We start from the raw sequence: 25,712 nt of genomic DNA on the forward strand, positions 1-25,712 counted from the left end.
ATCCTTTACCCTGCTTCTCTTATCGTATCACAAATTGACACATATACTTTGCCCCATATTCCGATTCAATTAAGTTTGATAATTAACTTGATTACAACTGAACTAGTTACCCTCTTCGAACTCTTCAGATGACAAATCCACAAAAGGAGACAGTGCTAGAGAGAGAGAGAGAGAGAAAGCACAAGAGCGCCGAAAGCTCAGGATGGATGTGAAAGGAAGTGGCCGACTGCAGATATTTTATTCCAGTTGTATGTTGGCCGAGGGTTCGCGTGGCGGGGGCGGCAACGACGATGACATTATTTTATTTATGCTGTGATAGTGAAATAACACCAAGACCAACAACTGAAATAACACCCATTCCTCTGAAATCAATCGCAATATTTTCGACGAGGGACGCGAAATGCATGGAGAGTCTTCACATTTAACGATGAAAACAAAAAATTAACTAAAAGCTTTAACCAAAACATAAAGAAAAACACCAAGCAAATTGTTGCAAACCGTATAAATAGATTAATATTTAATTCATAGTGAAAACAGCACCAATTAGCGCATAACCTATAAAATATTAGTCAATATGTTTAGCTAGTTACAATTTACATAGATAATATTTAATTAGTGGCTTCAAACAAACACCAAGCAACCAAACAAACGAATAACAAAGGAAAAAACCAATACCTAGTTCAATTGTACGGAGCGCAAAACTAACGAATAGCGATTAGGAAAACTGGCCAACTGATAAGGCTGGCGAAAATATTAAGCTTATAGCACATAGGAAATAATAATAGCAACGGCAAACCACCCCATCTCCAGCTGAAAGCCCCGAAAAGCGGATTCATTCAGTAAAACGTGCCACACAACCGGACGGCAGCGACGGACAACGGTAAATGTCAAAGTCATAAAGAGAAAGCACGGAAATGCCGATGAGAGAAAGCTCAGAGGAAACGTCAAAACTGTGAGAGGCGATAAATGCTAGCCAGTTACAGTTATATTGGGAGAAGCAATGCCAAGTGTCAAAAACGCAAAGAGAAAGTAACGGAAAAGAGACACAGCTTAACGAAGAAAACTTCCGGTTATTTTAAACCAGTAGATTGAGCAAAACGGCCTCAAATTAACGCAAACAGAATAGTGGAATAGCTTGTATTCAAATCATTTATCAGTCCTTTTGCCTAATTCTAACTGTAAAAAGAGTTCGTAAAAAGAAAAGAGAAAGGAACGCCGCAAAAGGAGGTCATACAAATCCTCAGAAGAGAAGTCGATGATAATTTGACACAATTTTATTCAATATGCGCATATAAAAGAGATAGATTCGGACTGAATTAAGGGAAAGCCACGATAAAGCTCAGAAAATCTAAAATCTAAACCAATGAGAAAGCCTTAAGTGAAAGCTCAGGATAAAAGCGTCAGCACAGCCAAGACACAATCCAATAAAATCGAAACCAATGGCCAGCACTGCGGTGGGAATGGGAGGCGGTGAAGGTGGCCCAGGAGCAGGAGGAGCGCCAGCTGGATCAGCGCATCCCGACGACGCCAGCAGCATGAGCGACGACGTCTTCGAGGATGCGGAGACTACCCAGGCCAGGATCGAGGAGCTGCGTCGCCGGCCCTTCGGCGATGGCTGTTACAACCCCCCCGCAGCGCCCGCATCCGTTTCCGCCTCAATAACGACGACAACGACACAGCAGCACCAACCACATCACAATCCTTCGCACCACCACCAATCCTCTCACCACCAACCATCCCACCACCACCACCACAGTCAGCAGAGTTTGACGGGCAGCCATCACTACCACGACGATGCCATCATGGCGCCCGTCCAGCGCTCGGCCACCGGATATCCGGGCTATCGCCCCTCCCGCGAGGCAATGCAGATGTATGCGTACGGAACGGATGACTACGACGATGACTATAACGATGGATGGCGATCGTATCGCTACGATGAAGTGGATATGCACCCAGCCCCGTCCACCGCCCATCAGCAGCCCTTCGATGATACGGTCAACCACAAGACGATCCTGCTGGGGGATTCGGGCGTGGGAAAGACCTCCTTCCTGGTCAAATACAATACGGGCGAGTTCCGACTGGGTTCCTTTTCCGCCACAGTGGGCATTGCGCTTACGGTGAGTTTTGAATACCACAGTTTGTAAGTAGAAACTACTCTAGCGCCACGTCCTGTAACTCGAACCAAAGGATTACTATTTTATAAACTACTTTCTCGGTAAAAGCAACATTATAGCAATGTGCAAAGTACTTGGTAGCCTAACCCGTGAATTTAATGATATGCCAATTTAAACAGAATGTAACTCTTGCACGTTGACAGATGTTGGTTCGAGTTGCAGAAGTTCGAGCGTGGTGCCCGAGCTGCGGAACTCACTTGGCCTTAAACTTGCGATTGTGGGGGAATCCGTAGCGCTGCCTGCTGCATGAAACCCGCACAGTAGCCCGACCCCGCCCCCTTAGTCAGCCGACCCTGCCCCCGCCCATGTATTGACGCACATTCGAATGGGCTCGCTTATGTAGTAAGAGTATGTCTGTGTGCCTTGGCCTGCTGTGTGTACCTAATTGGGGAGCAGTTGCCCAGCTGCCCAGCTGCTTTTGGTAATACAAGTCTCCGGCTTCGGGGCACTGGGGAGTAAATAACTAATCCATATCGCATAACAGACTGTCGTTTTTTCAAAATGTTCTCTATGGCTGTTAAGCCTAAATTCGTTTAAATATTATTATTTGTAGTAACGCCATGTACATATATATATATTTCAAGTTTTTGGCACAGAAACATGTTATTAATATTTAACAGTAAATATAACTCTTTTCGCCTCCTAAACAACTTAAAAATGACAAGAGCAATTGGAAACCTTTCTCGCAGTGCACCTTTTTACTCCGCTAAATAGGCAACATATTGTTCGGGTAATCGCCGGAAATTTTCTATTTTTGGCGGGCATGCTGAAATCCCCCAAATTGATTTTTTCCCGCACGGTAAATATAAATTGCTGCGTTCGACCTTTTCCACGTTGTTGTGTTGTGCTGACATTGATGGCTGTCTGTGTGTGACAGTGTGTGCAGCGCGCACTCACACACTCGCGCGACCTGTTGCTGTTGCCTTTCACTTTCACTCACCACAATCCGCAACACACAGAGGCACACTCTCGCACGCTCACTCTCACGCCCGCACACAGGCGCAATCGGAGACACAGACACAGACAGACAGCCACCGCAATGGCCGCCAGTGAAGTTCAAGTGCAACGGTTTTCAGTTGCCTTGGATGCTGCTGTTGCTGCTGCTGATTTCCCCCCTGCTAACCCGCTTTTCCCATTTCCCCATTGCAACACTAAGCGCGTGCTCAACTTCGGGGCACAAACATTTCTCCATCAGGGTGGGTCACTGATTCAGGAAACTACTTAAAAAAATTGAACATCGGAACATTGTACACATAAGATACATATGATTACAGAATTGGTGCATTTTTATGTTTAACGAATTTCCATATTTCTAACTAAAAATATTAATCATATTTATTTTCACAAAGTATCCGAAACTTTCGAAATTATCGCACTGATATAGAATTTGGCACGGAAGTTGTGAGAATATTCTGGCAAGAATCGGAGCACCCTATCGAACAGACACCTGAGTCCTGAAATCTTCCAAATCCCCTTCCCGTTCCCCGCCACCTTTCACGTTTCTAGGCCAGGGTTGCTGCTGCTGCTCCTGATTCCAAGCCAAAGCCGAAATTGCCGAAGCCACACGAACTGCAACTCGAACTGAAATCGGATTGAAAGCGAAGCCGAAGGACTCGGCTGCTGCGAGGGATTGCGAGGAATTGGGACTGATGCGACGATGGTTTTCTCCTGGGCCCGCCAGTCAGTCTAGCTGTGTGTCCCGATAAGCATCGGTCGCGCATCCTTCGCATCCCTCGCAGCTTTTTCGAATTTCCCAGCCAGGTGGAAGGCTGAGCCAGCTGCTCCAGCCGAAAATACACTCGGTCGCGAGTTTCCGAGTCAAATAGAGTGAAGTGCTGGTTTGTGTCTGACTTTCTGAGGCGCGCTGATTAAAGACTTATTACATTTTGTAAACATTTAGTAAGCACTTGCATTTAAGCAGCAATTCTCATTTACTTTATTACCTTCCTAGTTTTTATCCTTTTACCATCCTGCCCGCGTGTGTGTGCAAATGGCTTGTGTTTTGTGGTGTCTGGATGATTTGACAAGGTCCTGCGCGAGTTAAAAATAAATGAAAACAATTATGGTAGACTGGCTTTTGCTCGGTACTCAATAATTCAAGGGCAGCGGAAAATGTTTGTAACCAACATTCTTTCGGCTTTTGTGGCGTTGAGCGGATTTGGGAATTTCGGTATTTCGGTTTCCTTCTAATTGGTTAATCCGTTTGAAACATTCCTTGAAAAGGAATACGGAATGATGTCGGTACTGACAAATATAAATGTTTCATTAAACTAGTTACAAATTCTTATCAAAAACCCGAGAGAAACTCACAAGATCGAAGTGACTGGAAATATTTAATAGTAATGTTAAGTGGTCAAGTCTGAAGTATAAGTTATGCCTAGATCTTGTTTTGTTAAGCATAACAATCAACTAGACATATTATAGTTGTTTGTCAATACTAACATGTTAAATATTTCCAAGAAGGTGTGGAACTGGAAATTACTGTACAATTAGTCAAAAATGTTAAACCATAACTCAAATTTGTGTTTAACGGTTTGGAAGCTTAAAGGGACAAACATTAATTAATTCTTTATCTTACTCATGATTATTCAGATGCTAGAATGGAAATATGTATAATTGTTTTTAAAGACTTCGCAGAAAACTTTTCTGTTTAAGTAAATCATTGTGGTCATTTTCGGAGAATTCTGATAATTCGATTAAATGGAAAATTATCCGTCAATTATTTTGCAGAATTCTCGACTCATTTGCCACTGGCTTATTGTCTAAATTAAATTGGAATTTGATCAATGCAATTGAATGTAAGCCAATTTATCCCCGAACCTGATGTCTGTCACATCTTAACCACATTCCATTGTTGTTTACTCGGACTCGGATTTCATTCAAATGCGCATTAATTATGTGGGAGTCAATAATTGCTGATGAACACTAAAGTGCCGAGGGTCAAGGTGATGATTTTCCATTGAAATCAGCTTTTCTAACAACGAACTTATATTAGTGTCCAACATGCTAGAACTTAGGTACATTGCTTAAGTGGCCTTTCGTTTTAAATGTTATTCAGAGAGATAAACGAGCCATCGATTTTCGCAATTAAAATTAGTTTGGCCTCTCTGCGACGATTTAAAAAACTTCAAAAGCGGATGGTTGAAGAGAATAGGTCTACGACACCCCCAAAACTTTTCTTTCACTGCCACAGGTGTCCTGTTTCTTGTCGTTTCGAAATTTCCTGGGGCTGTCCCCTTGGGGTGGAAGTCACTTGAATCATCGTTTAAGCCGATTACTAGCACAAATCTCCTGGGTGGTGAGTGCCCCTCCTCCAGAGGAGCCTCCTCCTTTGTCCCTCCGCTCTGAAGAACCACTAATATGCACTGGAACTAAATTGTTGTGTGGCTGGCCTCGCAGTTTTGCGAAACCGCAAGCACTTCGCCCTTTTGTCCTGCGAATTGGCTCTCTCGCCATTTTGAAGTTTTCCTAAAAAAAGTTCACTGCCAAGATGCTGAGTGAGTAGTTCTACGGAAGGTAGCAGAATAATAGAGCTTTTTAAAAAGAAAAGTCTCGATCCTAGCTAAGCTGGACTGATATTATTTTCTTTCACCCAACGTGGAAAACTAAATGTTAATTGCAGAAAATCCTTATTCAAAAGTGGGTCAGGGTCACTAATACGAAAAACCTTGATTTAAATCTAAAGCCTACCATATAAAGTATATATTTTCTTGATTAGTATTAGCAGCCAAATCCAATAGATAGGTCCATCTGCCTATCTGTCGTTTCTTAGCCTTAAAGATATATGCATTAGGAAATTCGATTTTAATTAGATTTAAGTCGGTCGACTATATCATAAAACTGATTTAGAGACAGTCGAACCATAAAACCCGGCTTCTAGTTGATACTTTTTTGTAATATACTTTATTTGGCTGATACAACTTTAAAATTTGCTGCGATAGGGACTCCTGAGTGGAGCGCTGCTGTATGTCCTTTTGCGTGGGATTCAGTCCATCCATCTGGCTCCTCATTTCCTTAAAGCGTTCCGTCCAATCAGGAAACCATTGTCTGGCGCTTCTGTCTGCTCCTTGTTGCCGTTTAAGCGGCGTGATTGAACGCTAAATTGAATGTAAGTCAGTGTGTCCTTACATCTGTGTGCTTCTGGTTTCCACGTGGTGGTTGTGAGCCCTTGTGCGTGTGTATGCGTGGGCAGGACATACTTGTACGCTTACATGAGCATTCTGTGCTGCGTGGGAGCTCCGGCGGTTTCGGTGGCTGTGCAATGAACCGTTCCGGTGGCTATTCCTCCACTTTCTCCCCAGCGGACCAACCACTTTCTCCTTTCGCTTTGTGTGATTACACGGCAAGCTGCAAATGGGAACGGGAGTGGGAACTTTCGTTTCTGCTCACCCAATTTATGAAAGGAACTGAAAAATGCTGCTTAACTTTTAACTTTGAACAAATTTCGTGGAGTCCGGGAAAGGAAATTTCGCTTTTCCTTTTTGTCTCTCCGCCTTTTGGTTGTTGTCACCTACAGCGATGGGATACACTGGAAAAAGCATCCTCGATCTTAATCAACTATTTTCACAGTCAAAAGTCCTTCCTTCGAATGAAATATAACGGAATGGAAGTTCATAAATGAATATTAATTGTATTTTTCATAACTTAAGATTCACATCAATTTGAAACAGAAGTAGGTTTTGTATTGAAAAATCCATTTTTTCTTACTAACAGCATTATTTCAATCTGCAGGGTAAGAAATAGAAAGAAAAGCATCAGCTGGGGCGAAAGCTGCGACAACCCAATTAAAAACTTTTGTTATCAGGCACTGCGTTTTAAGTTGATTTAAGTAAATTGCTCGATGGCCGTTGGAAAGGTTGTTTCATGGATTGACACCTCATTGACCCGCGAGCGGGGTGCGGCGGGTGAAAAAGGGTCAACTTTTTGAATATCATTTGTCATATTTGCATACGGGGAAGCGAAATGGCCACAGGCCACAAAAATGTCTATAAAGATTTACTTTTAATTCGGGCATTATTAAAGGTCTCAATTTGTGTGCGTTGCTAGGAATGAGTTCGTAATTGGTAAAATTAAACTTTTGTCCTTGGCTGAAAGCCTATCCGATTTCAATGTCCTTTGATGCGAAATGTTTTTTGATTAATCTGTTCACTAGGTCTTTATTTCAAGTGTTTTTTTTCTTTTTAATTTATGAAAAGTGTCCTTAATTTATAAACCTTAATTTCATTTAAAACTAAGGCCGATAAAACATTTACTAGGTGTGCATTATTGCTTTTCAAAAATCATCACAAATATATACAATAGCAGTAGCAATTTAAGTTTTTTCAGTAACAGCCGCCTTTCAATTATAGTTTACGAACCTTTCTCCATTTATAAAATTTGTCCCTGGGTTATCCGATTTCGTTGCCATTCCATCTTGAGCACTTTGCCCCGTTTTAACTGCTCTCAGAAAAGCAGTTAACAATTCGCACGTGTTTGCTGCCGATGACCTGCATTTAACTCCCCCGTCGAAGGCCGTCATAAAAAAGCGCTTTAAGGAGGTGAAAAATAAAGGTTGCAGATGGCGTGGGATGGATGGCGGAGTTCGCCGGGATCCGCTGGTCCCATAACTTCGATAAACCAGCCTCGAACGCCTCAATCCCACCCCAAATCAGCCAAATCAAAAGGGTTTTGTCTGAAAATTGAAAGCCCAACAAGCGTATTGATATATGTATTGGCATTTGGCCATTTGTTGAGCTGCGAATTAAATTAAAGTTCGGATGAATTTTGCTCTGCTGCCAGCAGCAACCCCAAAGCCATCAAAGTAAATAAGAGTTCAGCAATTTTTGGTAGATGAAATGTGATTTCTAGTTTATGTATTCGCTTACGGTGGGTAAATTTATGCGTTGTGTATTATTGAAATTATTGATTTGGATTCAATAAAATCCTTCTTGGAGTTTATTGGTGAATTTATCAGCTGCGCACTTGCTGTTAGCTTATTTATGTGTTTCGCTATTATTATATGGAATTTAATTCGTTTTTAAATAAGCATTTTAAATATTTTTCTTCGAAATTTTATCTTGACCTTCTTATCTTGCAATTTAATAGTAAATTCAGAACAATAGCGAACTGGAAACGCCACTTTATCAACTCAACTCTTTTCGGCCCCAAAAAGTATGCTAAGAATATTGGCAGCATTCTCGCATATACAAGCTATTTGTAATCACTTAATTATACAGGCGCCTAGGCAATTCGTGGTTACTAATGAGCGGTAGTTAATCACAGAGTCGGACCTATACTAACCTTTGACACCGCACCCCCCCCCCCCCCCCCCCCTCCTCTCCCCCTCCCCTGCACCAGAACTTCACCAACTTCCTCCTGCAGGACGAGCCAAGGCATAATTAGCCAAAAATTTAGTTAGCCACAGCTTTGGTCCGCTGATTTTGCTCCTGCTTTCGCTTTTGGCGGCCTTGCGGGTTGCTTGCCAACTGTTGATTTAGCGACAGCGACCGCAACCAAACACCGCCCACCACCCACCGTTTCGTTCGCATCCACCCACCGCCCACTTTCACCACTGTTGTCAACGACAGTTGTTGTTTTGTGGCCCGGAGCATTTGTGGGTTTCGGTTTTCATTTCATTTCGCCAAAAAAGAGAAAGCGTGGAAATTACATTCAATTTGCATCTGGTCGTTTATTGTTTTATGTCGAAATATTCATGTATTTTCGAAACAAACCCGTACATATTTACGAACGCACGATAATGAAAGTTCCCATCTTGTTTATGCTTTTAATGAGTTTAAATGACTTTCACGGAACCGACTGAGTGTAATTATGAAAGTCGGTGTGTGTGTGTGTGTGTATGAGTGTGTATCTGAGACCTAAACAAACTTCAGTTTTGGGTTACTTCCTCCTGGGGGTTGGTGTTTTCTGTTTTCTGCCCATCAATAATGAAGACACAGCCGACATCCGAGTCGAGATTATTGATTTATGTGCGTGTGTTAAATATAGAATCAGGCCAATCAGCAGGAAGTAAAGAGGTTTCAAGAAGATGCGTCGGCAGCAGACAAGATATCGGAGTGATTCCATCGCTAGTCCGTCGGGCTCGCGCAAGCCCTCCATTTCGGTGGCCACCCCATCGCCGTTGGCCAGTGGATCCCCCACTCGCCGGGAGTCCCTGGTCAAGCCCACCTGGCAGCACATCACACCCGGCCAGCTGCCACCCAAAACGCTGGACAAGATCAATGGCATTGCCTCGGACGATTCGGACGACGATGGCTATCCGAAGAGGCGACCCAGCGTGATTGTCCACCAGCGCCAGCAGTCCATCTCCCAGCAGCCCCTGCTGCCGGAATACATGACCTCAGCCTCCATTTTCCGGGATCAGGCTCCACAGACATCGCAATCGCAGTCGCAATCGCATCATCTGCCATCTGGCAATGGTTTCATGGCCCGATTGAACAGCGTGCGGCTGGCCAGCGCGGCGGAGCAACAGCCACTTTTGGATTCCGGAGGAGGAGCTGGAGGAGGAGGATCGGCAACTGCCGTGGCCAGGCCATCTGTTGCACCGGCTCCAGTTGCTCCGGGACCGGGAAGCGAGGGAGCCAGCGCCACGCTCTGCAAGAACGCTGGCCGGGCACTCATTCGCATGATTTCATCGAGCAAGGCGCCGGAGGAGGAGGACGAATTCGATATCATGGGCAAGGTGAATAATACTGGGAAAACGGGAAATTAATTAGGAAAATATCGAATGGGAAGTAAGTGGGATAAAGTGAGTGCAAAAGTTGTTAGGGCACTAGCTACGAAAACTATTTAGTAAATATTTTAAAAATGTTACGAAGAAGGCAGCTAAAACCATTTCCGTCAATTTTTCAGAAAACTGAGTTGTATGTTTATGCTTCCATATAAGTTTTAAGTTTAAATATTTATTTATTTGCCAAGAAAAATACTTTACACGTTTTACTCGTTTCCTAAGGATACTCCCCCGTTCACTTCAAAAAAGTGACACAATGAAAAATCCCCTTGTTGCTTCAACTCGTCAACTGCCAATTTGCATTTTCCAAAAGGCGGCGACAAAGGCGTTCTGAGGAAAAAATAAAATATATGTACTTTATTATGGGTATATTTATCTGCAACTTGACGAGTTACCTCCTCCAGTAACTTGGTCGTGAGGCCGCAATTTGATTTATATAGTATACCTTTTTGTTTGACTGCCTGCGAGTTTTACGAGCCGGCTTTTTATTCGTTGGCGCCCCTGATCGGCTTTTGGCCTGGTTTACAATGTGATTTACATAAGCAGCCGAAAAGAAAGTCATAAAATTCAATAAAGTGCAGAGTGACAAAGGAAATTAAATGCCCAGACAACAAGGACGAGTAGAAAGTTGGATAGCAAAAGCAAAGTTTCTTGCGACATTTGGTTCCGTAGAACTGCAGCTGCTGTTGATTAGAATAATTCGGGGGAATTATGACAGGACTCCGGGCGGCGACTTCCTCCTGTCGTCCAAATGCCAACCAAGTGGGGGAAATGAAAAATGTATAAAACAGGAGCTGCATAAAATTCCATTTACTTGGCTCGCTCGTTAAATGTTGACGCCTGAAGAAGGGGGCTAGTCGAATTTGCATGAATCCAGCGAGGCAGCTTTAAGACACTTAAAGCCATAGATTGGTAATCATTTTTATATTTATTCCGCCCATGAATAGAGCTGGAATTAAACTCGAGGCAAAGAGAACCACTTTATAGAATATTAATTTATTTATTTGCTTATTTTATATTATTTTTATTATTGCAAATACAGGGATTTATTTGAGTAGGTCTCCTCACCGTTTTTATGTAACATTTGTGCTGGGTTAGCAGCTAGCAGCTAGCAGCTGAGGTCTTCCCTGGAAAATCAGCAATTGCATGTTTGCATAACCAAACCAACTTTGCGTATTTAAGTCGAGTCAACAGCAGCTATCAGCAGTAGCCTTTAAAAGGATTTTAGGAGGTAAACTGAAAAGGGGAAGTGCCCTGCGGTAAGGATATCCCGAAACTGAGAGCATTCAGCACTCGCGCCCGACTGGCATGTAAAATTCAAAAGCAGTTCATTAAATATTTAGCTGGAAACATTAGGGTGCGGCATAAATTATTATGTGAAAAATCGAACCACGACAATGTACATAACAATTCACGTATCACATGGTTTTCTTTGGCTTTTCTTGGCTTTCCCCGGCGTCCCTTCGGCATCCGAAAAATAGGTCATAATGCTGGGCGATTCGGGAGTGGGCAAGACCTCACTTTTGATCCGTTTCCGCGATGGTCGCTATGTGCCGAGCTATTTCCTCAGCACGGTTGGCATTGATTTTAGGGTAAGCGCTTTATTACCGCCGTTTGTTCTTTTCCATTCTGTTCAAATCTCTGTGTGTCTGTCGGTTCAGTTCCCTCTTTCTGTATGCTGTATACTGTATGGTTTGTTCTCAATGTCATTATCCTTCTTGTTGTTAATGTTTTTGTCGTTATTGTTGATGTTGTTGTGGATATTGTTCCTATCATTGTTGTTCTTTCCACATAAGTGTTTTCTCCTCCTCTCAGCTTAGTTTATTCACATCTCTGACTCTGTCTGTCTACTAAATCTACATCATTTATCTATCTATTTGAACTGTCCATCATTGGGTACACAAGGAAAATTATTTGCATTTAATACATGAGAGGTAATAAATAAATAAGTTATTTAACTTCTTAAAATTTGTAAATCATTTATATTTACTACCCGTTACTCTAAGAGTTGAAACAAATTTTAAAGTTAGAAGGTAGAATCGTCCGTCCGTCTGTTTGTCTGTCCGTATAAACGTCGAGATCTTATGAAATAATACGCTAGAAAACTGAGATAAGTCATGCGGGTTCTAGTGACGAGTTTCTGATTGCTACAGCACTCGCTTTACTGCTTGCATATCGCCATTACTTTCACACTTCCATCAGCTAAGGGTATCTAATAGTTGCTGCTTTCAACTACAGCATACTCTCTTGTCTAACAGTTATTAAAGATTTTAAAGATAAAGAACAATTAAATTATCCATATTAGTGTTACCTTTAATTTATAATAGAACATAACAACTTCTCTCTGTGTGAAACTCTCTCGCTGACTCCCTCTTTCCCTCAATCTCTGAGTCCTCTCAACAGTTGTCAAGGTTCTGTATGCGATTTTCACCTCTGTCTGTCTCTTTCCACCCCGCTTGTTTCTGTCTCCTTCTACCCGCTTGTTTCTGGCTCTTTCGCTGACCCGTCTATGGGCTGTGGTTTTCATGATTTTGTAGTCGCCTGCGGTTGTCCTCTTTACGTTTAGTTCTTGTTTAAACCCAACCTCCTACTCTGTTGATAGAGATAAAGATCCTTGGGGGACTATTTATTAAAAAGCATGTGAACTTGAAAAGGACTTGTTGATGTCTTGCCCGTGTCTTTGTCAGTGTGTGTGTGTGCTTGCCGTTTGCTCTCCTTCGGTGTATTTAACTAGTTGTTGTTGCTTTCAGTGTGCTTATTATTGTGCGCGGTTTAACATTTAGGGGCTTTGTTATCCTGGCCGGAGGCATTTCCTTTGCCTCAGTCTATAACCTCCCATATATCCATCCTCCTTCCTCTGTGGTTCATGGCTCATAAATTTATTAAACTACCCGTGTTACCTATCTCTCACTCTCTCTCTTTCTCCATCCACTACTATTTGTCTCTGTCCCGGGGAATTTTACAAGTGCCCCATGCGTTTGGCGTTTCCTTGACTTTAAATTGTTGCCATGTTTTCTATATTAAATGTGTCGACTCTGCCATTGTCTAACCGTGGCCTCGGGGATGCACTCCCTCCCCATAGAGTCACTCACACCCACCCCGCCGGCTTCCAAGTGGGGCATTGGGGAATGAACTGAAATTTAATTCGCTGGGGAGTTGTTCATGTTGATTTTTCAACTTGGCTGATTCTTGGCCAAAGTCTAAAGTAAACGAATATTGTATATGACTGCTTGCCAATTTATGGATAATTAAATGTTTGATCTCCCTAGATGTACGAAAAGTTTTTATCCATTTGTATGTTATATGATATGTGTACCCATTCATTTATGTATTTTCATATTTTTGAATTATATGAATTATATTATACTAAATAAAAAACATATGAAAGAAAATACGATTTGAATATAAGTTTTTTGGTAAGGAAGTAGATGATATACAACGATTAAATGGATACATTTTAAGTTTCCCTGAGATTCTTATCATTACAACTAATTTTCATTTATGACAAAGTATGAAATAATCCCACATATCTGTTTACTATCATTACTATAAAAGTACTTTTCAAATGAAACCAACGAAGTGGTGGCGCTTCTTGAGTCCAGTCTATGCTGAGCCAGAAATTCATGGCTCATCTTTTTAGTCGTGTAACATTCTCAGAAATAGAAATCAAATCAAGGCAATATGCCGCACAATCACGTTAAAGTCATACACCCCGTACTTGTATTTTCTGTGTGTTTTTTGTGTATTCCCTGGCCCGTACACTTTTATGGTATTGACTGACTGTCTAAGTAGTTAGTGGAGAAGCAACATGGGGCCATCGTGATGCCAATGGCCGGACGAACCCGCAACGTCTGCCGCTCATTATTCGGGTAAAAGGAAAACGGAAGAGGAGGTGGCTCATCACTCTGCCGGATCCTTCGACCTTTTGGCTTTCATCATGGAAGCCGTCTGCCCGTACTTATGAATATTCCCCCGACCTCGTACTCCATTACTTTTAAGAAGTCTGCATGTGAAATTTGGGTAGGGACCACGCTGCGCATAAGTGATATGTATTAACTATACGCAAAGGTATCCCCCTCTTTGCAAGCATTTTACTCCCCTTCTATTTGTAGTTTAAAGGCACGGTTTTTGTGCATGTACATTTCGTAAATTAATTGCATTTTACATACCAATTGCATTTCCACCGCCCGGTTTCCTGTTTGGCATTTAAAAAATAATAAATTAAATATACTTCAATTATAAAAATACCAACAGAACAAAGTGGTGGTCGTCGATGGAACGCGCGTCAAGCTGCAAATCTGGGATACAGCTGGTCAGGAGCGATTCCGGAGCGTTACCCACGCCTATTATCGCGACGCGCATGGTGAGCTGCCCACGAGTTTTGCAACCGAAAAAGCACTAAAAATATGTTTTCCATACGAAATGGTTTAGATATTGATTACAATTTTATTGCCTTATTTTGTAGATGCCTTCATTAATTTATTTTTAACATAATTTTTTCGCTATTTTTAATATTCCTGTGAAATTGGGGCTTTAATCGAAGCATTTGTGGAAAAAACGCAGTCCGATCTGTATAGAAAACAAAATTCTCAGAAGTCATTAAAATTCTTTCTAATTTTTAGGGGTAATTTTTATTCAAAGAACATCAAGTTTTTCCGATAAATTCCGAGGTCCATGGGTACAAAATCTTGTACTGAGTCTTATGGAAAACATTTACACTATGCACGTGAAAAAACAGAAAACAGAAATTATTTATTCATTTTATTAAAATAAGTTTAACGGGAGTGATTTTGTTACACACGGAAATGTGGTCATTTTGCACATATCCAATAAAATGTATTAGTTTGATGTTTTACCTAATACACCTCATATTTATTGAAGTTTGAATGTATCTATATTTTAAATTTTAATTATTTTATTTTTATCAAATATCTATCCTTGTTTCGGGTGCACTTTGTCCGGATTTTGCGACTGAACCTAATTGCATTTTTCAACCGAAGCTCTGCTGCTGCTGTACGACGTGACCAACAAGACCACCTATGACAACATTCGCGCCTGGCTGGGCGAGATCCGGGAGTACGCGCAGGAGGACGTGGTCATCGTTTTAATAGGTGAGAGATCGGGTTAAAGGGCTTTGATTGAGCTTAATCAACTTACGAGCTTCGAATCGAATCCACTTTTGGCTTCAATCCGCAGGCAACAAGGCCGACTGCAGCGGCAGCGAGCGGCAGGTGAAGCGGGAGGATGGGGAGCGTTTGGGGCGGGAGCACAACGTGCCCTTCATGGAGACCTCGGCCAAGACCGGACTCAACGTGGAGCTGTCCTTCACAGCGGTGGCCAGGTGAGTTCTCCTTGCAACTCCATACTAAATTGGATTTATTTCCAATTGGGAGGCGAGATATTTATTTTAAAAAAATATTAAGTAAGTTAGCTATGTTCATAAGATAAAAAAACATAATTTATATGCTTGAAATAATTGAAAAGTTCAGTTTTAAAACCTATACTAGATTTTAGCTTGAAAATAAATGTATCTTAATTTTTTTTATTTCTTCGAAAATGAAGGTATTGAGATTTAAAGCTTTTACTATGATAATACGTCTATTAATTTTTTTAACAGTTTTATAGGTTTTTTAAAACTTGTATCCATAATATACACTGTTTTAGGCTTAGTACAGAATTTATTAATACAGAATTTATTTTAGGAGACACGTAAATTACTAGCAAGTGAAACCACTATGGAATTATTCGAAAGTGCCCCGACCAATCCATCTAATCGCTTCATTCTCATTTGCAGGCAACTGAAGAGTCGCGGCTACGAGCACGGCGATGATGGAAAGTTCAATGTGCATGATTTTGTGCGTGACAATACAAAGGCGCGCTCGGTTTGCGCCCAGTGCAGGAACATGTAATTGAAATTGGCCAACTTGCGGATGACAGAAGAGCCATATCCTCCCGGTCCCGCGCACAAAGACAACAATAAGCCCGCAGCCAGTGGAGATGGGAAGTGGGGCACTCGAATGGAGACAGAAGGATACGTTCGATGGCGCAGAGTCGAAATTCTGCATTTATTGAAACAAACCCAAAACGACAAAAAAGAAAATCACACAAAGACACTCGATAAGATTGCACCAATTTTGTAAGACCCAAGAGGAAAGGTAGAGTACTCGGCATGTTTTGTAGGTAAACGGGGATTTCGGGGCGGAACGGGGCGCGATACGAATAATTTTTATAGGGCAGGCCATTGGCATTGCGGCATCAGTAGGCCCGGTGCATAAATATTAAACAATATATATATATATATATATATATACATACAAATATCCGTATACAACTGCATAAATTACTTTAACGAGAGAGCCGACGGAACGCAGCAAAATCATGCCACATTGAGATTTATCCAGCACGTCGTTGGATTTCTCTGAGGATAGAACTGCTTCGAGAATATATACCTACCTAAATCATCCAGAGGAGATCTCGGGATGCTACAATTCCAATTAATGAGAAACAATCACTCAATTTACCTACTATTAGTTCTATTGATTTACTCCTAATTGTTAAGTGTTATGGACTATCGTTAAGTTTTAGGTCCACCTGAGGCCCTGGAAATTGTTTACGCACCCCACTAATGAATACCCTACGCAATTAAGTTAATTATTACTAATTACGCCTGTGTAAGCCCAATCATAAACCCATTCCCAAACCAATTTGAACAGCGCGCCCAGGCAAAGGTGTTGCGAATAATCAAAGGCAGTTGAACAACTTGAACATATACTATATACTGAGCTACTACAGCTAAAGATAAAGAATCCGACGCATGCATATATCACGGAATGGATGTAAACTAGCTACTAAACAGCGTTATATTCAAGCAGACGTCAAGTCTATACCATAAACAGCAAATACATATTTACATTGAATGTGGTTTAAAAAACAAGGCGCCAATGTGTTTCATTATTGGGAAGGGTCGTAAAGTACAATAGCATATTTTGAAATTTGCGCCCAACACAACAGCTGTTATCAGCTGCTTACTCACATACTCACCACTGCTGTTAAGCGCTACAGACGATGTTTTGCAAAACATAGCCCAACATCGATATCAAGAGAAACGTCGTGTTATCGAGAAAAATATTAAATCGACAGAACATGTGCTCTATCTCGAGAAACAAAACAGCGTAAATTTATAGGAATTTGATAGTTAATTACCTGGTAACTATGGCGGATCATGCATTTCATCGGCCCGGGCCGCTGAAACAAACGAACAAGGCTCACAAAACAGGTCGTCATCGCTCCAAAGGAGCAATAGACAATGCCCAAAAAGGTATGTGGAAATCTTAATGTCATCCTCCAGAGTTCTAACCCACATGGGCCTTCACCTTTCACAGGGAAGATTGGACTGAGGCCCATCTCCCACAAGCACAAGCAGCAGCAACGCAAGGAGCAGCGTCGCAATCAGATGAACCAGCTCCGGAAAAACAAAAGGGAGGAGGTGTTGGAGCAAAAGAGAAAACTAGGTGGTCAGAACACAGCTCCCTTTCTTGTGTGCGTACTACCCATGCACGAACAGATTGATCCGATGTCCGCATTGGAAATCCTACAGAGCTGTGACAGCGAACTGGTCGTGGAGAAATCCCCAAGTGGCATTGTTTACATCAATCTTCCAAGGTTCAAGCAGCGTTTTGCTTTTGTCACACCACCTGTGGGTCGCGGAAATGAGCTAATTGCCCTGGATTACCTTAAGGTTTGCGACACCACCCTGCTTTTGACTTCCGCCGCCTTTGGCGATGACGAGATCTTCGACCGCTGGGGTCAACGGATCTTTAACATGATGTCAGCCCAGGGAATACCCACTCCGGTGGTAGCCCTCATGGATCTCGAGTCAATCAATCCCAAGCGGCGTCCTGCTACCAAGCAGGCGGCTCAGAAGATCATATCCAAGCTGTTGCCCGAGGAGAAGATCATGCAATTGGACACCGCTAGCGAAGGCTTGAATGTGATGCGACGCATTGGCGGCCAGAAGAAGCGCATCCTCCATAACGTCGCCAATCGGCCACATCTCTTTGGCGATGTGGTAGAGTTCAAACCGGGTTCAGATCCCAGCGACGATCTGGGCACCCTAGAAGTTACTGGTTTCTTACGTGGACAGTCTCTAAACGTGAATGGTTTGGTCCACATTCCCGGCTTGGGTGATTTCCAGCTAAGCCAGGTGGTGGCGCCTCCAGATCCGTATAAGCTAGATAAATCGCGCGATGGAGAGAATAGTGAGGTGCGTCTCTTGGATCGCAGTGATCCTTCTAAGCGCACTTCTCTCCAAAGCGAAAACATACCCGACCCCATGGACGCGGAGCAGACGTGGCCCACCGAGGAGGAGATCGCCGCATCGCAGGCGGAAACTAAAAAGATGAAGCTTGTCAAGCGTGTGCCCAAGGGCTACAGCGAGTACCAGGCTGCCTGGATTCCGGATGTGGAGGAAGTGGAAGACCCAGAAGGTAAAGATGACGATGACATGAGTGAAGATGTTGATGACGACGAAGAAGACGATGATGAGGACTTCATGTCGTGCGACAACAAATCCTTTGAGGATGAGTACGAGAAGCGCGACTCAGACACTGAGGAGTTCCAGGACAGCGTGTCCGTGGCCTCGGAGGCTGCCATCAACGACGAAAAGTACGATCAGCAGATGGACTTCCAGGAGGAGCGTGAGACTCTGAAGAAGCTGCAGCAAGCACGCACGGATCAGCTTTGGCCCGATGAGATAGACACTCCTTTGGATGTACCCGCTCGCGAGAGGTTCCAGAAATATCGCGGCTTAGAGTCCTTCCGAACTTCGCCTTGGGATGCCAAGGAGAATCTTCCTGCTGACTATGCTCGCATCTATCAGTTCCAGAACTTCGACCGCACCAAGCGTAGGATTCTTAATGAAGCCAAGGAGTTCGAGGGCGTGCTGGTAGGTATTTTCAATAAATGCGGTTTTATAATTTATAAATGCTTTTGCTTTCAGCCTGGTTTTTACGTCACTCTTTATGTTATCAATGTTCCTGAAAGTCGCTGGAATGCGTTCAAGTCGGCCCAGCTTAATGACAACATTATTGTATATGGAATGCTACCTCATGAGCACCAGATGTGCGTAATGAACGTGGTACTGCAGCGTATTCCCGACTCGGAGGTGCCGCTGAAGTCTAAGGAACAGTTGATAATCCAGTGCGGCTATCGTCGCTTTGTTGTGAATCCCATTTACAGTCAGCACACCAATGGGGATAAGCATAAGGTAATATTTGTACTAATTTGTAATTGACTATTTATTAATGGATTATGTTTATCCAGTTCGAACGCTACTTCCGTCCGTACGAGACAGTTTGCGCCACGTTCTTCGCACCGATTCAGTTTCCTCCGGCACCCGTGCTGGCCTTCAAGGTGAATCCCGACTCCACCCTGGCGCTGGTTGCCCGTGGACGCCTGCTGTCTTGCAATCCAGATCGCATTGTTCTCAAGCGCGTTGTTCTCAGCGGTCATCCCATGCGTATCAATCGCAAGTCAGCTTCTATTCGCTACATGTTCTTCTACAAGGAGGATGTGGAGTACTTCAAGCCTGTGAAACTAAGAACCAAGTGCGGACGGCTGGGACACATCAAGGAGTCACTGGGCACGCACGGCCACATGAAGTGCTACTTCGATGGGCAGTTGCGATCCTACGACACTGCTTTCATGTACCTGTACAAGAGAGTCTTCCCCAAATGGACCTATGAAGATTGTCTGGTGCGAACGGCGGAGCACGAGCGACAACATGCGTCGGCAAACAGGAGAAGCTCGCAGCAAGTGGCCATGGAAGAGTAGAGGTCTGTGCAAATGGATGGATAAAACCCACAAGCTCGTATGGAAAATAACAAGTGATCGATGGACAGAGCGAATAACTTCTAAAATGATTTTATATTAATGTTGTTACATTTTAAGCTCTAAAAGTTTGAAACGTACGAAGTGTCCAATCGGGAAATGTCACCCGAAAAGTACATAAAATATGTACAAAAAAACCCGCATCGATCATTTTTTATATGTGACTGCGTTGTATAATAGGAATAATAGAATTATATTCACAAACAATTGTCTTAACTTAATGGTAGAGGCAATACAATATACATACATATAACATGGATACGTTTAAAAGCTTGTCGCATTGCACAAGGATAAAGAATCGGTCAGGTTCTCATAGAATATGGCTAATACAGTTTTGTGGGTGGATAGGAAATAGGACAGGGATGGGACTATGATTATTCAGTAATTGGTGGACAGACACTTGCGACGCTTCTTTTGCAATTGCTCGATCTGTTCGCTTATTTGAATGGGTGTTTGGAAACCTTTTACAATGCTATTGACGGTCAGAACCGTAGCGATAAACTGGCTAATAGATATGTGCCAGGACTCGGAGATGTTAGTGCTGCTGCTGTCCCCGCTGCTTGTCGTTGTGGTCCTGGACTTTCCGCTCGCCTGACGTAGCTCCTCTTCCAGAGCCACAAATAGACGGGTTGTGCCAATGGGTTCTGCGGCAGGAGTGGTGGGATTACCATTGCTATCCGGTTGCTGAAAGAAAATCAAGTTTTCTTTTGCTTATTGGGAATCTTTGAAAAGACAATGCAAGACATACCTCATCGCCACCCATATTTAGCTGGGTAAAGCTCTCTAGGCTGGGCTCCTTTTTAATATTGCTGTTGCCAAGCTCCAAGAGATTCTCATCTTAAAAATGAACAACAGTTTTGAATGGCACTTTCACGTTTTGAAGTCTATACTTACAAGCCCTGTGCATCTCTTCATCCTGGACCAGACCCATGATCTCTATGATACTGCGCCACAACAGCTGGAAATTCTCCTTACGCATGTGGGGAATTCTGTGCTGAGAATTTGAAGCGCCTTCGTCCGGCTGGTCCAGAAGATAGCCTAGACTGCCCAAGCTCCGCAAGTCCGTGGCATTCGAGTCGGCTCGTTCTAGACGTGTGGCCGCAACCAGGTCGCTGATCTGTGAGAAATTCGATATAGTCTCGACATTGAGAAGCATGTGATCAGCGGCCGCAGCCGAGGCTGCTCCGGCTGCCACATCCGCTCCCACTCCCGCTCCGGGCGGCGTAATGCGTGCCGCTCCCAGATCTGAAATATCCGAAAATGTGTCAATCGATTCGTAACGGCCCTGCTGGCGAAGCTCTCGCTGGAGTTCGTCTTCGTCCCGCCCAGCATCTGTGGATGTTGCAGTACCCTGGAATCCCGGCAGGTCCACATAGAAGGTTGAGCTGCGATGCGCCAACGAGGAGGTGTTAGAGTTCAGCGACAGATTGGGAGTGCGTGACAGGTCCATAAATGTGTTGCCCGAGATTCCGGCCAGGTTGTGCAGATGCTGGGTGGCATTAATCAGGGCAAAGTCATCGGCATCAAAGTTGTGATCCGAGGGCGAGGGCAACGCTTCCATCGACTCGGAGGCATCATTACTAAATAAGAAATGCATGGTTTTAGTTCGTTATAGTTTGGACCTCAGAAACCACTTACTCAAAGAAATCCTCCGCCTCGAAAGCCTCCTCGGCATCATCTTTTGTGCGTGGGCGCGGGCGACGTGATCGTTCAATCTCCGCTTTGGACAACAGGGGCGGAAGATGCAAAACGTAGAGGAGTTTCAGCTTCTCCATGTTCTTGTTGGAGCAGACCAGGCCCAATGCATTGATGAGCTGTCCGAACTCGAGAACACCAGTTCCCTTCTTATCTGTAAGCTGGAAAACGATAGCAGAGGCATACAGATTCATGCCAATTCTTATCCCACGTTCAGTAACATACCCTGAACAGTTTTTCCCCAATGTCCACGCTGACGCACTTGCGCCAGGGTGTGAGTTCCGTAAAAAGTGTGTGGAATACCTCATAGCTGACATTGTAAGCCTCGTATCTGCCTCCGAAGGTGCCGGCATCTTGGATCGGTCTGCTTGGCGACTGAGGAACCAGCTGAGGAGTCTCAGACAACGGGCATTGAACCTTCTGCTGCTGCTGTTGCAGGGACTTAAGGGCGTGCTTTTCCTCCCGGATGATGGTGAGCAGCATATGCAGTTCGCTGCGACTGAAATACGGATTCTGGACGTAGGCCTTGACAATGGTCTTCTCGTTGTCGATATCGAACTGTCGCATCGTTAACCGGCGATGCTTGTTCCGTAACTCCTCGATGCGCTGCTGTGTGATTTCCTCGCCGAACTTTGTGTATGCCTCATGGATCAGGGTCTGAACCGTTTGTGTTTGGACTTTACGCTCCATCTTTCGTTTGTCCGTCGTAGGAGGAACCTGGTACTCCGGATTGTAGATTCCCTCCAGGTAGTTCTGCAAAACTAGCATGGCTTCGCCATCATCCTGGCAGTGCAACAGTTTGTCCCTGTTCCATTCAATGATCTGCAGTGAAATCATAAAAATGATCTTGGCGCCCTCGTAGAAGAAGCAGTCCAGGATGTGCAGCGAGCTCTCGTAGCTGATCACGCTCATGAAGATGGTAAGGAACCAGGAAATCGAAATCATCTTTATCACACCCAACTGCTCCAGATGGCCGTGCAAATCGGGCAAATGCGTCTCCACCAGCTCGTTAAGCACACCTTGATCGATTTGGGCGCCCACCACTTTATCCTTGTAATAATCCGGTAGTAGGTTCTCGCACAGACTAGCCAGCATCCAAAAGGCATTCTCCTCATCACAGAAGAGCAGGAACACCGACGACACAATATTCATGGCCTGACAGTAGCCTACTTGTGGATTACGCAGGGCATAGGCCTGAAGGACTCTCCGCAGAGCACCTATGCCATCGGTGCTTTGAAATGCCGGATGCTCGGGCAGCGAACGCGGCAAGTCCCGATCAATTTCATCGTGGGCAAAGCAGTTCTTAATGCAGGCCGCCTTCTCTACGAGATCCTCGTACAGTCCGGGATTCATCTCCTTGTCGTGGATTGCCCCCGAAAATATCAGCCAGATCTCCTGGCGCAGTTTGTCGGGAATACCCTCCACTATTAGATTTATCACGTCTGTTGTGCGGAACATTCCAATACCTCGTCCGAAGTCCCGGAAATGCGCCTCCCAGCGCACCATCTTTTCCTCCTGCTTCTGTATGATCTCTGCACTGAACTGTGTCTTGAATGTGTTCATCAGAGCGGTCTGCTTGCTCCACGAAATGTCGTATTTGGCGCGTTCGCGACTCAAAGGACTGCGGTTAATAATATTGTTAGGATCAACACTTATATGTAGCAACATACATTTTGAATCTAATACTTACACATGAACTCGAGCCAGAAGGTCTGTGATCTTGAAGATCAACACATCTCTGTCCACGATATGAGCAAACATGAAAGGCACATTCTCCGATGTTATAATTACAATTTGGTTTTCGAAACGTTGCTGGCCATCATCCTTCTTTTCAACGCTCTAGAGTGCAAACAATAATTAAAACGCATCGAAATTGAGTACATTATGGTCTGCGAACCTTTATGGTCTTCATGGGTATAACCACGCTGACCAAATCCTTTACATCGCTACGAAAACAAAAGAAATTCGGCGATAAGTAGATAAAGCCCGAATTGAATCGCTTTGAGTAAGGTGTCCAGATGTTGGCCTTAATCTTTCCGTCAATTATTTCCGATTGTGGCAATCGAAAGTAAATACGAAACTCCTCGGATTTCTGGCGCGCTGTCAAATCCCGCAGTAGCACTGGTTTCTTTGACGTTTTGGAACCCAACCGTGAGAAATTAGAAGTATCGTGGTCGACCACAGGACTATCTGGATCATGGATTAGCTGCTGTATGGCCATTTTGTTGAGCTGCTCAATCAATAGGTGCGCCTCGCTGGCGTTGAAGAGCATTGTAAAGTTGTAGGTCATGTTATTGGTGGTTTTTAGATAGATAGTATTCGCATTGCGGCTGATGTCCTCCAACTCTGCGAAGCGTATAATACGCTTGATCTCTTGACCCAGCATGTAGGAGTAGAAGCAGACGTGGTTTAGCGAAATGTAAAGCTGACCCTGCCTTGGTATCTTGTTTTTTACATAACTGGAATTCAAAATTCAGTAAATAGAGACATTTAATGTATACTGAACATATGCTTACGTGGCCGAATAAGAGTTAACTAATCGCTCTTCCTCGGGCATTTTGAAAATCTGCCTAAACTTTGATTTCATAACCTTGAAATCGGCCGATTCCCCAGTGTCATCTTGATTGTTTTGCGTGTACAGAGATTGGATCTTGCATATGGTAAAGTTCGTCACCTCGTCCTCGTTCTCCATCTCGTCCAGCACTTTAAAAAGATTAGCTTTCAGCCATTCCCAATCCTTAACAATTTCATCCTGGGTAATACCAATGGCGATTTCTGTAGGGAATATATTCTTGTTAATCATTTATATTTTATCTATAGAAGACGACTTAATAACCATAACAGCACAATATGGATATGGAATTAATTATTCTACAGGCACAGTAAGATACCAAATATACGTTGAAAACAATTTTTTTACTAAACCTTAAGATAACACGCATTTCAGCGGCTTGTGGATGTTGAGATAAAAATGCCTGGTTTTCAAGTACCCTACTCCGTCAACCGCCTTCTTTTCTTAATATAATATAAATTGAATAACAAAAGGAACGAGCCAGCCTCCGCAGCTTTTGTAATCAGCTCCGTTCCGTGTTTACGTAAGCGCCGAGGGAACCGTAGATGAAAGAAATATTGGCATACTCCCATAAATGCGAGTCAAAGCCCGATGATTCACGGCCACCGATTGCTGGACATACCGCATAGACCCGAGACCCGAGAACTGATAGAGCGGATCAGTCCGAGATATTGGACCTACCGTAAGACACCTCCGACGAGGGCGTCTGGTGGAGGATGCGATAGGGAGCCGGTTTGGTGTTCATCACGCTGTCGTAGGTGCCCACCAACATGGAACCGAATCCGCGGGATTCCCCATGGCCACGTCTCTTCTGCAGGACAAAGTATCTCGAGTGCATCTCGGCAATCCTGTGGGCGAAAATGATAGGGTTCACTTTTAGAATCGGCTTATCAAGGGGGGAGGGCCCCACTTAATGGGGGCTTTTTTCTAGAGGACGGGTGTCTGCACTTTTCTACGCAGCAGGAAACAGTTGGAAATCAATTTTCAAGCTGACTTTACACAGCTGCCACTTTTTGCGTTTCGAAATCAGAACCAGCGATCCGAAGAGTTGGAGTCTTGAACTTTTGGCTCAATTAGTTATCAACAAATGCATTTCAACTAGCTGCAGTACGAAGTTTATGCCTAGTCCAAATACGTGATCGGCAGCTCCCCATGCCGCCTGCACTTCGCGATAATCGCATTCCATGAGATGTCTTCCATAAACATAACATTGCATATACACATGCCGTCCATTCCAATTCACCCACACACCTATGCAGCCGTGTTTAATTTGGATTTTCGGCAATCCTTCGATTTGGCTGCGGACTTGGGCAATAACTCACCAAAATGCCGAGGGCAGGAGCAGCTCCTTGGGCTGAATCCACATTTTGATTGCTTTTAGCCCGTGCGAGGCTCTAAATACAAAATTACTCTTTGTTTAATTCTGCATCGAGCGCTGATTGTTGTTTTTGTGGCAAGTGTGCCCGTTGACTGGAAAGCACAAAACGCACCAAGAACGAAGCGAACTATTGTGAATGGGTGCACTCTTAGCGCGCGATTTTTGAATTAAGGAGCTTATGCTTATGCTCTGTATCCTAACTTCAATTAAGCGATATATGTTCTCTCCAGATTAACAACTCGTTGGCTCTAAGAAGCTGGATAAAAAAACAGAAAATAT

General features: G+C 43.6%; 3 protein-coding genes and 1 long non-coding RNA gene across 10 annotated transcripts; 2 read left to right on the top strand and 2 right to left on the bottom strand.

Annotated features, from left to right (window-relative positions):
• The first annotated feature begins 263 nt into the window (after positions 1-263).
• Positions 264-16,816, top strand: LOC117141902 (ras-related protein Rab-26). 5 transcript variants are annotated; one of them, XM_033305606.1, is made up of 7 exons: positions 3,871-4,012; positions 9,159-9,852; positions 11,382-11,492; positions 14,155-14,263; positions 14,901-15,011; positions 15,097-15,241; positions 15,695-16,816. In XM_033305606.1, the coding sequence occupies exons 2-7, from the start codon at positions 9,199-9,201 to the stop codon at positions 15,807-15,809; spliced, it is 1,245 nt and encodes a 414-aa protein (XP_033161497.1). In that variant the 5' UTR covers positions 3,871-4,012; positions 9,159-9,198; the 3' UTR covers positions 15,810-16,816. The 5 variants fall into 5 exon arrangements, with proteins under 5 accessions (XP_033161495.1, XP_033161498.1, XP_033161500.1 ...); XM_033305604.1 differs by lacking the exons at positions 3,871-4,012; positions 9,159-9,852 and adding an exon at positions 264-2,117; XM_033305608.1 differs by lacking the exon at positions 11,382-11,492.
• Positions 14,866-17,032, bottom strand: LOC117141903. 2 transcript variants are annotated; one of them, XR_004459514.1, is made up of 3 exons: positions 16,942-17,032; positions 15,058-15,265; positions 14,866-14,955 (listed from the first exon to the last, which is right to left on the bottom strand). It is a non-coding gene; the product is annotated as an uncharacterized LOC117141903 (long non-coding RNA). The 2 variants fall into 2 exon arrangements; XR_004459513.1 differs by having other exon boundaries at positions 14,878-14,959; positions 16,942-17,031.
• On the top strand, positions 17,014-19,992 carry LOC117141901 (pre-rRNA-processing protein TSR1 homolog). Its single transcript, XM_033305603.1, has 4 exons — positions 17,014-17,218; positions 17,283-18,844; positions 18,899-19,165; positions 19,222-19,992. The coding sequence occupies exons 1-4, from the start codon at positions 17,113-17,115 to the stop codon at positions 19,729-19,731; spliced, it is 2,445 nt and encodes an 814-aa protein (XP_033161494.1). The 5' UTR covers positions 17,014-17,112; the 3' UTR covers positions 19,732-19,992.
• LOC117141899 (TBC1 domain family member 9) lies at positions 19,936-25,421 on the bottom strand. 2 transcript variants are annotated; one of them, XM_033305602.1, is made up of 11 exons: positions 25,378-25,421; positions 24,737-24,903; positions 24,000-24,258; positions 23,381-23,942; positions 23,174-23,322; positions 21,709-23,104; positions 21,427-21,644; positions 21,139-21,368; positions 20,683-21,033; positions 20,537-20,625; positions 20,167-20,472 (listed from the first exon to the last, which is right to left on the bottom strand). In XM_033305602.1, the coding sequence occupies exons 1-11, from the start codon at positions 25,419-25,421 to the stop codon at positions 20,167-20,169; spliced, it is 3,771 nt and encodes a 1,256-aa protein (XP_033161493.1). The 2 variants fall into 2 exon arrangements, with proteins under 2 accessions (XP_033161492.1, XP_033161493.1); XM_033305601.1 differs by having other exon boundaries at positions 19,936-20,472; positions 20,683-21,368.
• Between the last annotated feature and the right edge of the window lie 291 nt (positions 25,422-25,712).

The sequence above is a fragment of the Drosophila mauritiana genome, chromosome 3L (assembly GCF_004382145.1).
Source record: "Drosophila mauritiana strain mau12 chromosome 3L, ASM438214v1, whole genome shotgun sequence".
Classification (NCBI taxonomy): domain Eukaryota; kingdom Metazoa; phylum Arthropoda; class Insecta; order Diptera; family Drosophilidae; genus Drosophila; species Drosophila mauritiana.